Source organism: Myotis brandtii, unplaced genomic scaffold (assembly GCF_000412655.1).
Source record: "Myotis brandtii unplaced genomic scaffold, ASM41265v1 scaffold17, whole genome shotgun sequence".
NCBI classification, from domain to species: Eukaryota; Metazoa; Chordata; class Mammalia; order Chiroptera; family Vespertilionidae; genus Myotis; species Myotis brandtii.
The window spans coordinates 7140444-7155293 of record NW_005356259.1 but is presented as its reverse complement, the minus strand read 5'-3'; the positions used below and the strand labels follow the sequence as shown (position 1 = coordinate 7155293).

At 39.7% G+C, this 14850-nt stretch overlaps 1 protein-coding gene across 1 annotated transcript in view; it reads left to right on the top strand.

Moving 5' to 3' along the window:
* Position 1: 1 nt before the first annotated feature.
* GARS (glycyl-tRNA synthetase) overlaps positions 2 to 14850 on the top strand; it is a gene marked incomplete at its 5' end in the record, with an annotated part of 36806 nt that continues 21957 nt past the window's right edge. Inside the window, 8 exons of the mRNA XM_005862996.1 lie at positions 2 to 52; positions 4247 to 4348; positions 5304 to 5406; positions 6054 to 6195; positions 7621 to 7709; positions 8104 to 8180; positions 9621 to 9766; positions 11797 to 11946. Of these exons, the coding sequence (XP_005863058.1) occupies positions 2 to 52; positions 4247 to 4348; positions 5304 to 5406; positions 6054 to 6195; positions 7621 to 7709; positions 8104 to 8180; positions 9621 to 9766; positions 11797 to 11946 (860 nt within the window). The remainder of the gene's footprint in view (positions 53 to 4246; positions 4349 to 5303; positions 5407 to 6053; positions 6196 to 7620; positions 7710 to 8103; positions 8181 to 9620; positions 9767 to 11796; positions 11947 to 14850) is intronic.

Below are 14850 nucleotides of genomic sequence, written 5' to 3'. Positions count from 1 at the left end.
CCCCGGGGAGGAGGAGGTGCTGGCACCTCTCCGGCTAGCCGTGCGCCAGCAGGTACCGGCATTCCGCGCCTTCCCCGCAGCCCCCCGCGCTCTCTCCCCTTCCCTCCCGGCTCTCTCCTCCCCGGGCATCCGTGCCCCTCGCCGGTGACCCATCTCTGGAAGCCCTGGGTTTCCTGGCACCTCCTTCGCCTCCCCCTCTTTGGACCAGGTCCCCGCGTCCGTCGGCCACCTTCCCTCCCGAGGACCTCCGTCCTTCCCTCCTCTTGGTCCCCGCGGACATTCTGCGTCCCTCCGCCCGCGATCTGGCCCCCTTCCCCAGTCCCTGTCACTGCCCGCGCCTCCTCTCTCTCCGGCCGGGCTGGATCCGTGACCCTGGGCTCCCCTCCTGTCCTAGCTCAGGACCCTCAGCTTCAGTTTTCCAGTCTCGCCTGTGTCCTTCGTGCACCCGGGTGGCGAGCTGCCTGGTCGGCTAGAGCTGCCGGTCCTGTCTTCCTACGGCCGGACTCTTTTTTAATCTCCAGCATGCTTCGGATAGTGTCTCCCCCTTGACATCTCCTGCATTCATTGCTGGCAGGCTGAGAAAATAAAATAATAATTAAAAGAAAAAAAACAGTTGAAACGTGGGTGTGGGGAGGTGTTGAACGGGCCCCTTTCCAATAACGATGTGAGTTCTTCGTCCTTCACTTTCCCGTCCTCTTTTCTGGGTCCCGAAAGGGCCATTTGGAATGAGCGAGCCCTTGCGGACCGTGAAGCTGGGGAACTAAATGTTGCTGAGTGACTGGGTGAAGCCAGCCCTCCGAATGGAACATTTGAAACTTGATTTTGCCAGAGGGAGGGGGGTTTCGTGCGCTGGAGGACTTGGCGATCTGAACAGGCCTGCGTTTCCTCGGCAGCGCATGGACGTTAGACCTTAGAGAAGACAAGGAAGAGGTTATTTCAGATGCATTCGCACATCCAGTCAGGTAGAGCCCAAAGCTTGGGATCGATGACCTTGTAGTAAACAACAGACAGGCTTGTCCTGCTCGAGCGGCGCCTGATGCAATCACTTGCCTTAGCTGTGGAGGGTGGCACCCTCGCTCTGAAATAATTCATTGGGGGCAGATCTGCTACAAATTCAGCAAATCCTGCCACTTGACAATCTCTACTTCTTGCTAGTGTGAACCTGACTCATTCAGTAGTGTTTTATGTTGCAGTTTCACTATAGGCTTAATTTTTTTCTCCTTCATTATTGGTATCAGAATGGTTATTTTCCATCTCCCTACACCCACTGTCCCCAGATCATATTAGGTGTGGTTCCTTTGTCGTTCCAGTAACTCTCAATTTTTGTTTTATATCCTTCACTTTAGAAGGGAGAATGCATCTAAATTAAAAAAAAAAAAAAAAACACGTTCCCAAACCCCTCCCTCTGCCACGTTAGCCTGGAACTGCAGTGCAAATTGTCTGTCTGCAGTGAGACTGTGGAAGCAGTTGCGTACACTTTGATCGGTTCCCATGCCATTACTATACTATTGCATATTGTTTATGTTGGCTTGGTTAATTCTTTTGTTTAAGGTATTTTTTGATATGTAAGTTAGTTTGTGAAAGTTAGGTTAGATTCTTTATCTAGTTTTCCAGGACCACACATATGAGTTAACTACCTGAACCTTTGAATCACACTGATTCTAGTGTCCTGTCAGTTGGAAGGGGATTTAAAGATCATCTACTCACTACCCCCTCCCCCCCCTTTTTTTTTGCTTATGATGAAATGAGGCACACATCACATCTCTATATTTTACACTGTGAAGTTTGTGCAATTGGAGACATCCTTGGGGATTTTAAGGTGCTTAACAGCTAGTCTTGTTAGTGGGATGTGTTTCATATAATTACATGTTTCATATAAACTTGCAAATCTACTAGGCTATGTGGATGCTGTTGCTCTTTGGAGGTTAGGTTTGTTTGACCGAATGCATTTTCCTGTGGCATATTCTTAGTTGCTTATTGGAGAATTAGTTATGGAACTCCTAAGAGGGTTTCAGAACACCAAGAAAAATGCATTTGTTTTTTTAATGAAGGGTGCCCTAGGGCAATTGAATTTTTTTTTTAATTAAGAATTAGCATAGGGTGGCCTAGTTTTTATTTTGCCAAATAAGGACATTAAGAAAACTAATACAATCACCAAACTGCCATCTGAATTTTGCTTTCATTTAATAAAAGAAAGGATATTTTAATACAAAAATGACAAGCCATAGCTCATCTTTTATATTTAGTAGGTTTAACTTTGAAAAAATATCTAATACATTTTTTTAAAAATATATTTTATTGATTTTTTACAGAGAGGAAGGGAGAGGGATAGAGAGTTAGAAACATTGATGAGAGAGAAACATCGATCAGCTGCCTCCTGCACACTCCCTGCTAGGGATGTGCCCGCAACCCAGGTACATGCCCTTGACCGGAATCGAACCTGGGACCCTTCAGTCCGCAGGCCAATGCTCTATCCACTGAGCCAAACCGGTTAGGGCAATACATTTTTTTTTTAACCATGTATTATGAAAACTCTGTCCTGGAGTGTCTTGTTTGGGATCAGAATAGATGTGTGAATAACATTACTTGTGTTTCAGTGTTTCATATTTTTCTTTTATGGTAATTGGGAGGACAGCTAAAATCCAGATCTTAGCAGTAGTGAGAAGACTTAGGATGAAGAGCCCTCGGCCTTTTGGTTTTCTGTACCAAGAGTGCCCATTAAAGCTCTTGCTTGAGCCGCAGCGGGCACATGAAAAGTTTATGACATCGTTGTCAATAGCTGGAGAACATTTGGAAATCTGAGACGAACTCATTAATCTTAACAAGAACCCTCCTGTGTAAAACCAAACGCCTTACAAAGGTGAGGTTTTTGTTGTTGTTTTCTTGGCCAGCTGAGTATGCATCATGATATATTGATCCTGTGGTATGATTTCTCATCTAATAACTACTTTGCTTTATAATCACAGGCTGTTATTTCAAATATATGTCTTTAGGTAAGAATTTACCCAGGAACTAAGCTTCTACTTGATGTTTCTTAAGGTTAATGTAGATGACGTTTCACATCAGTTTTATTCAACACACATACACACACACAGAGTTGGGTTGTGAAGACGAGAAGAAAAATAATTAGAAATTAGGAATCCTTAAGTACTTTCATTCATGTTTAGATCACCTCCAATTCTTTTGTTTTCAGGATTGCGTCATTATAAATCAGGATTTTAAAAGTGATTCAAGGAAGTTAATTTTAAATACTTCCTGCCTTTACCTTCACTTGTGGTGGTCCTTTGCGGGTGCCCTCTCTCCAACCACGAATCTCCAAAAGGAAAAGGTGTAATGTGTGGGAGCGGCAGTACTTGACACAGAGTGGGAGATACTTTACCAAGTTCAAGGCATTGGATGAGAATTACTACTTCCCAGCCTCTTTTCAGAACAAAGGTTCTCACACGTCCTTATCCCCATCCAAAAGCACTGTTAGTGAGCATTTACGAGACAGCTGCTCTACAAGTAGAGGAAGGAAAAAGGACACTGAATAAAAGAGTAAATTAATGATATTTACTGAATTTTAAGTGCTTGGCACTGTGCTAGGTTTAGGTTGTAATATCAGTCAACAAATATTTGAGTGCCAGAATTGACGTGCTAAAATTCCTCTCTTGAGACAGGGACAGATAAAATGCATGTATGTAAGTAAGCCACTGCATGATAGGGTGACTTCAGATATTGTATGTGTAATGAAGAAGCTGAGATAATGTGAGAAGGTGGCTAGAGAGGTCAGGATGGAGCTAGTTCAACAGCTCTGAACTTTGAGACCCAGCGCCCCCTTTTACACCAGATACTTTGGAATTCCATTACTATCCTGCAGGGACGAAGACAGTCATTTTTTTGTTAGTAGAGAGGAGAGAGATTCAAGGAGGGAATGGTCTATTTTTTGGTTCTTCTGTGTTCTCTATACTAATCTTGCTCTTTCCTTCCTTTTATCAATGCTTTTCTCTCCTCCCTCTCCACCTGTATTTTTTCTTTCCCCTAAAACAATAGTAATAACCACTGTAAACCCCGTTTGTATATTCTGCTGGGTTATAAATGCTAAGGGCAAAGACTTTCAGTTATTCTTAATGACCTCTCATATACTAGACATTTGAATGGCCTTGTTCTTATACAGATACTTTTAAAAGGCATGCTCAAAAACACATTCCTAACTTTTCTTGACTTCTGAAACCAATCCTGAATGTAAATTTTCTCTGTTGGCTAGGGAGATCTTGTGCGAAAACTGAAAGAAGATAAAGCACCCCAAGTCGATGTAGACAAAGCGGTAGCTGAGCTCAAAGCCCGGAAGAGGGTTCTGGAAGCAAAGGTGAGCCATGAGACTCTAAAACAGGAACGTAAGTAGGTATAGGATTGTTCATCTTTATTTAATCTCTGTGGGTAGGAAAGACCTAGAAAAGTTTCATAGCAAGTCCCATTTGCTTTATCTCTATTTACCTGGATGCCTTCCCCTCCTCCTCTACCCCGCCTCATCCTTTCAGGGTGCAACTCAAAATCTCACCTTCTCTTTGAAGCCCTCTGAGCCCTGACCTACCCCTTGGCCCATATCCTACCAATGGTCGGCAAATTCATTAGTCAACAGAGCCAAATATCAACAGTACAATGCTTGAAATTTCTTTTGAGAACCAAATTTTTTAAACTTAAACTATATAGGTAGGTACATTGTTATTAACTTAATTAGGGTACTCCTAAGGCTTAAGAAGAGCCACACTCAAGGGGCCAAAGAGCCACATGTGGCTCGCGAGCCGCAGTTTGCCGATCACGGTCCTAGACTCAACATGCCCAATGACTTTCCCTGGAAGGCATAGTGCTTCTCTTCCTTATGGGATCTCCCATGCCTGGGAAGAATGGTTTTGTGTTGACATTTCTGTTTTTTCTTTTAAGGAAAGGGACTCTCCATCTGATACCTGCTCCTAAATCTTTCTAACGATAAATCTCCCATCACCAAACAGAAGTAGTGTGGAGTTTGAAGTCACTATTTTGCTACTGTGATCCACTACAAATTTAGATATTATTTATCAGTATTTGCACCTAAGTAAGCTTAGTCTTGCAATCTTGGAAATGATCACATATTTTCCTAAATAATTAAGTAAAGGTATCTTTTCTGTAACTCAAAGGGTTTCTTATTTTTTAAGGGTATCAAAATCTTGTCTGATAAATTTTATATTGAATTTTGCTGAAGAGTAAACTAAATTCACCTGTGTAAATTCGTATTACTACGCATCCCTCTCTCTAATCACGTTTTCTATTAAAAATCCCTATAGGAGCTGGCATTACAGCCCAAAGATGACATTGTAGACAGAGCAAAAATGGAAGATACCCTGAAGAGGAGGTTTTTCTACGATCAAGCTTTTGCTATTTATGGAGGTAGGGGACTAGTGATAGAAAGAACAGGTGTGCTGTTCGTGGCTTTAATATTGTTCTTAAATAAAAACTGGCTTGCCAGTTGACACCTACTTGTATGAGGTCACCTGAAGTGAAGGATAGATATTTTGCTTTCGTTTGTTTAGCGTTAACCATTTGATGTAAAACCTGTTTTTATTTCCCTCTGCCCTGCTTATTCTTGAAGACTTGATTCATGTTTGGCTAAACAGATCTCTAAATGTTTAACTTCGTGAGGTTTATATAGTGGCTCAAATTCCCAAGAATAAATTAGAGAATTGGGTGCTAAAATTATTATTATCAGTTGAAGCAAGAATCTATTGTCTAATTTCTGTGGCAGAAAACTATAATTTTTTTTCATTTTGCTCTTGAATGTGGACGAATTTCTTTTGCTTTTAGTGTTTTTGCTAATTCTACTTGAAATTCTTAATTTGAAAATAGTAAATGAGTAGGAGCTTTTTAATTTTACCTCTGTCCGCTAGTGGAGGGAAGGATCTTGGTACTGAGGAATTCGAATGTGGACTTGAACACATTTCTAGGGCGTATGTGAAGTCTGACAGGTCTCCGTGTCCCCTGTCTCCTTGCCTTCCCTTGTTCAGAGTGACCATGTTTCCCTTGTTCACTTTTTATAGGTGTGAGTGGCCTGTATGACTTTGGGCCAGTTGGCTGTGCTTTGAAGAACAACATTATTCAGACCTGGAGGCAGCACTTTATCCAAGAGGAACAGATCCTAGAAATTGACTGCACCATGCTCACCCCTGAGCCAGTTTTAAAGTAAGATTGATAGTTTAAGGGCTGAAATTCTTTAATATGCATATTTAAGAACTTTTTCTGCTTATAAAAAGCTACCCATGTTCATTATAAAAATCTAGGAAGCAAACCCCAGAAAATATTCACCTGCTATTCACAGATAGTCATGTTAAGATCATTGTAGTTATCCTTCCTGTCTTTTTTCTGTTAAGTCTCTATATAGTGTATCCGTGTTGGTAGCACACTGCTGTTTTTATGTAACATAGATGAACATTGACTTCTGTCATTAGTTTTCTAAAGCATTTTTAATAACAGCATAGTATGTTGTTTTATGGGTGTGCCATGTTTTATTTAGCTCGTCCACATTGTAGGCAATTAAGTAGTTTCCAATTTTTTACTGCATTAAACATGCCGATAGATGAATTTTTGTGTATATCCCTGATTATTTCCTTAGTATAAATTCTTAGAAATTCTGGGCAAAGGTGTATATACATTTTTAATCAAATACTACTATTTGTATTGAAGTTTCAATGCAGAAATTTAGATTATTCCTACCAATATTTTTGAAAGCAGAGCAGGATGTTTTGAATATAAAACTGAAAGAGGAATTCTTACCATTTTGTATATCACTTCATTTAATTTTGCCATTTGCATCCCTTAGGCTTTCTCTTTTTATTTTTTTAAATTTATCTTTATTGTTGAAAGATTACAAATGTCCCCTTTTTTCCCCCATTGACACCCCTCCTCCCCACTTCCGACCCCTGCTTTCTCTTAATAATTTCAGCCAATTAAGACAAGATGATGGATCTAAAAGATCAGGAGAACCTATACTTTAATAGGTTGAGCTACTTGCTCCACTAAGGGAACTGTGTAGAGATAATACCTGTCCATGCAGTTTTCAGGGGCAGAGAACCAAGGTTCATTATCTATAACTAGAGGCTCAGTGCATGAAATTTGTGCATTGGTAGGGTCCCTAGTGGCTGCCTGCTGCTGGCCAGGTACTCCCTGTCTTCCCCCAGCTGGCCCCGCCCCCTGGTTGAACTCCCAGACGAACTCCAGGTGGAGGGGACAATTTGCATACTATTTTATTAGGATGAGATAAGAGTTCTTGGCTAGCCACGTTTGCCATGGTTTGGCCTTTGCTTGTATTACTACTAATAATAGGATAGGTGTGGGTTAATTGGTTCTGCAAAGTAGCACAGACGTTCTGACAACTTGTGAACAAGTGTAATCTAGGTGATGTCTTTTTTCCTGCCGGAAGAAAGAATTTTCTCTGGCATACATTATCATCTACCATGGATGCATCACTATAGATGTGGGAGCTTCCATCTTTCAGATTCACAGATACAAACTATGGATAAACATATAGAAGAGGGATTGTCTTGCAGGTAAAAGCTATGTGTTAATTTGTATGAAAATGACAAATGGGCTTGACATTTGTTACTTTAGGACTTCTGGCCATGTAGACAAATTTGCTGACTTCATGGTGAAAGATGTAAAAAATGGAGAGTGTTTTCGTGCTGACCATCTATTAAAAGGTATGGTTCTTCATCTCAAGTAGGATTGATCAAAACAAAGGGTTTAGATGAAACCTTTCTCATTTTTTTTCTATTAAAATTTTGGGGGGGCGGGGAGTGCATAATATACAAAGGCTAAAGTACAAGGATAAAATAAGGATAAAATCCCTTATTTTAAAAATATGTATACAGATAATTAGAAATTCTCTAAGTCAGCAAAAGGGTCAAGACAGTATCATGACTCGCTGTTAAATCAACCAAGGGATTCATATCAAGAACATTATCATTGGATTCATTCTTTTTACCTTCCAGCATTGAAACTCGAAAGTACACTGTCCCCCCAAAAAGAAAAAAAAATACACTGTCCCCTTTTCCCCATTGATTGAAAATTGACGTTTATCAACATGTCTTATAGCTCATTTACAGAAGTTGATGTCTGATAAGAAGTGTTCTGCTGAGAAGAAATCAGAGATGGAAAGTGTCTTGGCTCAGGTGAGTTCTTGAGAGACACTATCACAGCACCTCAGGTAGGTGCTGTCTTTCTTCCAGCATTTGATGACTGTTGAATTCCACATGGTGCTGACCCTGGCCGAGGTGGTAAACAAGCCAAATTTACCTCTGCTCTCATAGCATCTCCAATTACGTTTTTATTTTCTTCTCTCTACCTTTTGTGGCTAACCCTTTATTTTAGCTGAAACCAGCAAGTTTGTTTAAATAGGCATAAAATTTTTTCTCTCTCCTTGGATAAAAAAAAAGTCTATTCTGACTTTTCCCAAGTGGGGGAATACCATCCATATCAGAAGTAGTTCTTATCCTTTGTGTGGGTCACAGATCACTTGAGAACATAACCCTTTCCTTTTTTTCTCATGCGAGTTTACTGGGTATTTTCCCACTGTTGCCCTAACTGTTTTTTAATGAGCTAATTTTTCTCTGTGCTATCTAGCTTTCCAACATTAGCTGAGAAATTTTCTCCTTCCTCATTTGAATTGAAAATCTTAATCTGGCCATTTATTTTAGGTCCTCATGAGGTATATCTTATTCCTTGCTTGAAGCTCATTGTTAGTTCTTGTATTTTGACATTGTTATAGCTACACATTTATTTCTTATTTCCTTTTTCCCCTCAAAGGCATGAATTTTATTATTATTATTATTATTATTATTATTAGGAAAAAGATATGAAAAGCATATCTAATTACCCCTAAATTACTGTTTCCTAATCTGAATGCTAGAGTTACTAAGGTTTTGTGTGCATGTCTTTGATCATAACAGTTTCATTTATTTCCAAGTAACTTAACAGAAGCAGGAAGTAATTAGTTGGTTTGTTAAGTCGTATTTTATAGTTTGAGCACTGACTTCCTGTTTCTTCCCAGATCCACGTTCTAGGGGAGCAGTCTGTTTTCTGATTTGTCATGTCAGATATATATACAGCTGCCAGTGCAATTTTCAGTGAGAAGTTGGGGACCCGCGGGAAGTGGCCTAGTCCTTAGACATGGCCCTGTGGATGCCCGGCTGAAGGCCCATCCTTTGCGTGAGCCCATGTTAGTGCCTGTGACTCCTTTTCAGCTTTGCAAAGCATGACAGTTTCTTTAAAGACACTGACTTACCTTTGCTGGTAGGAAGAGCTCTATTCCTGTTACGTGGATTCAGCAACCAGATTTAATTCTCTTATTTCTTCTCTCTGTCCATTTTTGTTGACCCAAAAAAATGAACCTCACTGGTGAATGTTGAGTTTTAGATCATTCCCAGAAAGACACTTCATTTTCCTGTTGGTAAATGAAATCTGTGTAAACTGGTTATGGTTTTATGTGGATATCTGGAGGTTATTTTGGATGAGTTTAACGGTGGATGGAGTTTAATATATAATACTTTATCTTATGCCTTGGTTTTTCCTCAGTCTTATATACTAATTTTTTTTTTTTGCATGTTTTTTAGCTTGATAACTATGGACAGCAAGAGCTTGGGGATCTTTTTGTGAACTATAATGTAAAATCCCCCATTACTGGAAATGATCTCTCCCCTCCAGTAGCTTTTAACTTAATGTTCAAGACCTACATTGGGCCTGGAGGAAACATGCCTGGGTACGTATCATTTATTGTTTATTTATCAAAGTTAATAACATTGCTTGTCATAAAAGGTAAATATCAGTATTAGCCACAAGGGAAAAATGATGAAAAGTGATATATAAAAAGTGCAGGTAAATATATTAAGGAAAAATTATGACAGACAAATTTGATTTCTTCCAATTCTTTAGTATGTATGTTGATTTTTTTGGCCTAGAAAATAAACATAAAAGGTATGATCATCATACCTTCTAGTTATAGCTGCATAGTACAGGAAAGACGTTGAATGATTTTGGAAGTCATTGAACTTATTGCTGAAGGAGATGAGAAACCATTCAGTCCAGATCAGCACTGTCCAGCAGACCTGCCTGCAGTGATGGGAATGTTTGTAATCTGTGCTGTCCAGTATGGTGGTCATGTGGGACTGATGGGCACTTAATTGGGCTAGTGCTTCTGAGGAAAGAAATTTTAAGATTTATTCAATTTTAATTAATGTAAATTTAAATAGATATAACTAGTGGCCTACTACATTGGACAGCATAGGTTTAGATTTGATTTGAAAGACGTGATTTTCAGTCTGGACCATTTATAGTATGACCCAGAGATAGACTCTGTATTTCCAGATTCCTTGTCCATTTCCATTTCATAGCTCCAGATATTTTCCTTATGGTCTCATTTTATTATTTTTTTGTTTTGTTTTGTTTTGTTATTTCTTTCTTTCTTTATTTATTTAATGGTCTCATTTTAAAGGGCAAGAGAAGGGTAGGTTTTTGCAAGATGAAGCTAAATAGATCATGTTTTCTGGAGTACAGACTAAAGAGTAATAAAAATTAATTGAGACAGAATGTTACTAGAATTACTTTAATAAGACACAGGGTTGACTTGGGATATTTGTGGAAAGAGGCCAGAGGTAAGCCTTTCATTTTGGCAATACATACACAGAGTCATAAAATGGGCCATATCCTCTAACCTATCGTCCCACTGCTAGGAATTTATCTAAGAAAGTAATTCAAAAGGAAAGGAAGTGATACTTGTCAAGGGTGTATAAATTAAAAGTAGAACTAACCTACTTATCCTATAATTTGAGGATGGTGAAATAAATGACACAAAGTAGAACATTTTGATAGAATACTCTGCAGCTGTTGAATATGAGACATTTTCAGTTATTTAGAAACTGGAGAAGTATAAAATAAATGAAAGAATGCATAATTTTTTACATCCTACTTAAAAACATGCACATAAACTATAGCTGTACTGCTGTTTGGGTGAAATGTGGAAAGGAGGGCAAAAATCAAAAGAGTTGAGTGTGTTAGAGTGAGATGAGGGTAGAATTTTATTGTTTTTGTCTTCATTGTAAAGTTGTTTCCATAAAATATGTATTGTGAAGCAGGCTGTGAGAATGCTTTCTTAGTTGTTTCGCACAGAATATTCTCTGTGAAATTCAAAAGAGGGACGGGGCTCTACTGGTATATTTGCTTGGCTCTATCTCTAGCATATGGAGAAATATGAGAAGCCTCTGGCTGAAAATGTAAAGTACCACAAAGAAGAACATGACATGAGAAACCTCGAAAGCTTCCTGGCTCAATGTGATGCTGTGATGAGTGAGCTCTAGTGTTAAAGGGTAGCCCACATGGGCTTGTTTTTCGTCCCACGGTTACGCTTTAATATGTGGGTATACTGAGGCATGGGTCTGATTTTCAGGAGGATCTGAAATGGTCATCTGCCTCCATGTAAATGATTAGTCAGGAAGAATAGCAGATGTTTTAGGGACACTATGAGAGAGGTGGTATTTGATTCACTGGAGTAGTTACATAAAATGGCATTTCTAGCAGTAGTATTGCCATACCAGTTACCTAATACATTCTCTCATACTTGCTTGGTAATGTTTGCTACCGAGGAAAAGATCTATTTCTAAAACTTTGTTTTAGGGCTCATACAGCTTTGTGTGCAAATAGTATACTTAGGACTTTTAGGATTTGCATCTAGAATTTCAGATTTGTTGGAAAACTTAATTTCTTTATAACCGACTGATTGATTTACATTTACAGGTACTTGAGACCAGAAACTGCACAGGGGATTTTCCTGAATTTCAAACGACTTTTGGAATTCAACCAAGGAAAGTTGCCATTTGCTGCTGCCCAGATTGGAAATTCTTTTAGAAATGAGATCTCCCCTCGGTCGGGACTGATCAGAGTCAGGTACTGCCCACATTGTTCTTCTGGTAAAATTAGTAAGTGACCTTGGCATTGAATTGGACATGAAAACTGGCTATTCTGCTTCGTTCTTTCATGATTATGTAATTATTTTTATGCTACAAAAAAGCTTGTCTTACATTTGTATCTCCAGATGTAACCTCTGGGATGACTGGCAGCTGTGAGTAACTAAAGTGAACTTGAAGGGAAAGGCAGGGAGGGTGAAGAACTTAAGTCTTAAGTGTCTTTCCTGCTCCAAAATGACCTTTTCCCCTTGTTCATCATGTGTTTGTGATTTTTTAAACAAATTAAAAAAAAATTTTTTTTAATTGATTTCAGAGAGAGGAAGGGAGAGGGAGAAAGGGATAGAAACATCAGTGATGAGAGAGAATCATTGATCGCCTGCCTCCTGCACACCCCCTACTGGGGATTGAGCCAGAAACCCAGGCACGTAACCTGACCAGGAATCGAACCGTGACCTCCTGGTTCATGGGGTCAATGCTCAACTACTGAGCCACACCGGCCGGGACATCACGTGGTTTGAGGATGGCAAGATGTTGTTTATCTAACCCAAGGCATTTTCTGGCAGTGGTGATGCAAATGAGAGTAGGGTGAGGTAGGGATGGGTGATGGTTATGACAGGAAGATCACTCCAGGACAGCATTGAGGGGTTAGGAGTGTTTCAGTAGCCAATTGGTGTTCTTCCAGATATTTTGGGGGGACGCCTATCTGACAGAGAGGCCAGCTAGCAAGTTTACTACCATGTGCTCTTGTGTAGACATCCACTGGGCTCTATTCTAATGACCTCCCTTTGTCAGATGTGTCCAGGAATGTGTGGGAAGGTGAGCAGGCACTATTTAGTTACATTTTCTTTTGGAAACTTAGTATGACTTATCTGTTTATGACTTAAGCTTTTTGTGATTTTGATGTATTTTCTCACTGATGTCATCTCTTAGGGCAGTAAATTCCGTATAAAAAATAGGCTATGTAGGTAAACCCAACTTTCTTAGGTTCCGAAACATTTTCTGCGGTCCCACTGCCCCACCCATTTCCGCTCTTCTTTTCTTCCTTGCTATAATTACAGATTTAGTCACAGCATATCCCAGCCACAGACTCTACATCAAAGCACCCCAGCCATCTGCCTAATCTCATTAGTCCCCCTGACTCCCTCTGAGGAAATGCGCCTGTGTTCTGACCAAACTTACCTTCAGGCCTGTAATCCCTTAGCCCAGTGGTCGGCAAACTGTGGCTCTCGAGCCATATGCGGCTCTTTGGTCCCTTGAGGGTGGCTCTTCCACAAAATGCCACATGCGGGCGTGCACATACAGTGTGATTGAAACTTCGTGGCCCATGCACAGAAGTCGGTTTTCGGCCTGGGCGAGTCTGTTTTGAAGAAGTACCGTTGCCCTAATCGGTTTAGCTCAGTGGATAGAGGGTCCGCCTGTGGACTGAAGGGTCCCAGGTTCGATTCTGGTCAAGGGCATGTACCTTGGTTGCGGGCACATCCCCAGTTAGGGGGTGTGCAGGAGGCAGCTGATCTCCCCTTATCATCTAGAAAGGGGAGACCTCATGGAGGAAAGAGCTTCACAAAGTAACAGTGACTCCAGTGTGGACCTGTATGTATTTTAGTTTCCATGGCCCCAGGTACATTCTCTGAACTCAAAGACAGGAGGCAGCTGGTAACATCGGCGTTATGTTGATTTCCGTCTCCCGTCTGTGAGTGGGATGATTTGACAGCACAGAGGCAAAGACTTTGGCAGCAGATTGTTTTGGGAATCTGGGCAAGGCCCTTATTTTGATCTTCCCTGCATTTTAGATGTTCTGTTTCTCAGCCCAGTTCTAAGCTCTGTGAGGTCAGACACTGTGCTTCTCTCTCTTATGTTTCTGTGCACACAGATGATATTTCATAGTTGTTGAAAGACAATCTAGACGTAGGTGCTGCATGACTAAATAAGAGATACCATTAAATTTAAAAATTAAAGTTCTTTTGCAGTGAATTTCATGTATTTTTAGACCCATTTAAGCAATTTTTCATTACTTCTAAAACATCTGAGATAATCATGAAAGTGCACAAATGTGTGTTTTAAAGAAGAAAGATTTGATTTTACTCATAAAATTATCGTAAAACACTTTTCCCTCCAGTAGCTACTAAATTGACGTTCAGAGGAATCTCTCTGGGAAACCATTGCTATGTGCATATTTATTTCATCATGAAGCAATTAGCTTGATGTTAGCTTGTTCAACTCAAGCCTTACATCATCTGCCTTGAATAACACTATTTAAGAAGCTGTTACTCCAAAGAAACCAGCTGTATGGTGCCATTATCAGTCACTTACTTATTCAGAGCAATAAAAAAGAAGAAATCAAACTACTCTAAAAGCTAAAGAACAATTTAAATTCACTATTAATTTCCCATTATTTGAAAAGTAAATATTGGGAGCTTGTAAATATCAGACTTGCTAATGCTTTAAGGAAAACTATTTTATTTGGAAGTCCATTCCATATTACACTTCTCTTTGTGTCTGATTTTGCTTAAATTTTCCTAATTTTTAAAACTATTGATTCGTTCTTTAAAAATTTTTTTCATTAAAAGTACTTGTGGTTGCATCTAGTGTCAAAGAAAAAACAGAAATAGGTAGTACTTAAAGTGGTAAAAACAAGATTTTATTCCGGACTCTTGCAATTGGGAAAAAGAGACCATAGTAGAGAACGGGGCTCAATTCTGAGGACAGCAGTCTCCCAATATTATACATAGGAGATACGTCCCCAGACCCCGGTGGATGTCTGAAACCAGATAGAACTGAACCCTATATACACTATGTACATACTTACCTATGGTAAGTTTAATTTATTAATTAGAGTAAGAGATTAACAACAGCTCATTTAGAACAATTATAACAATATCTATAT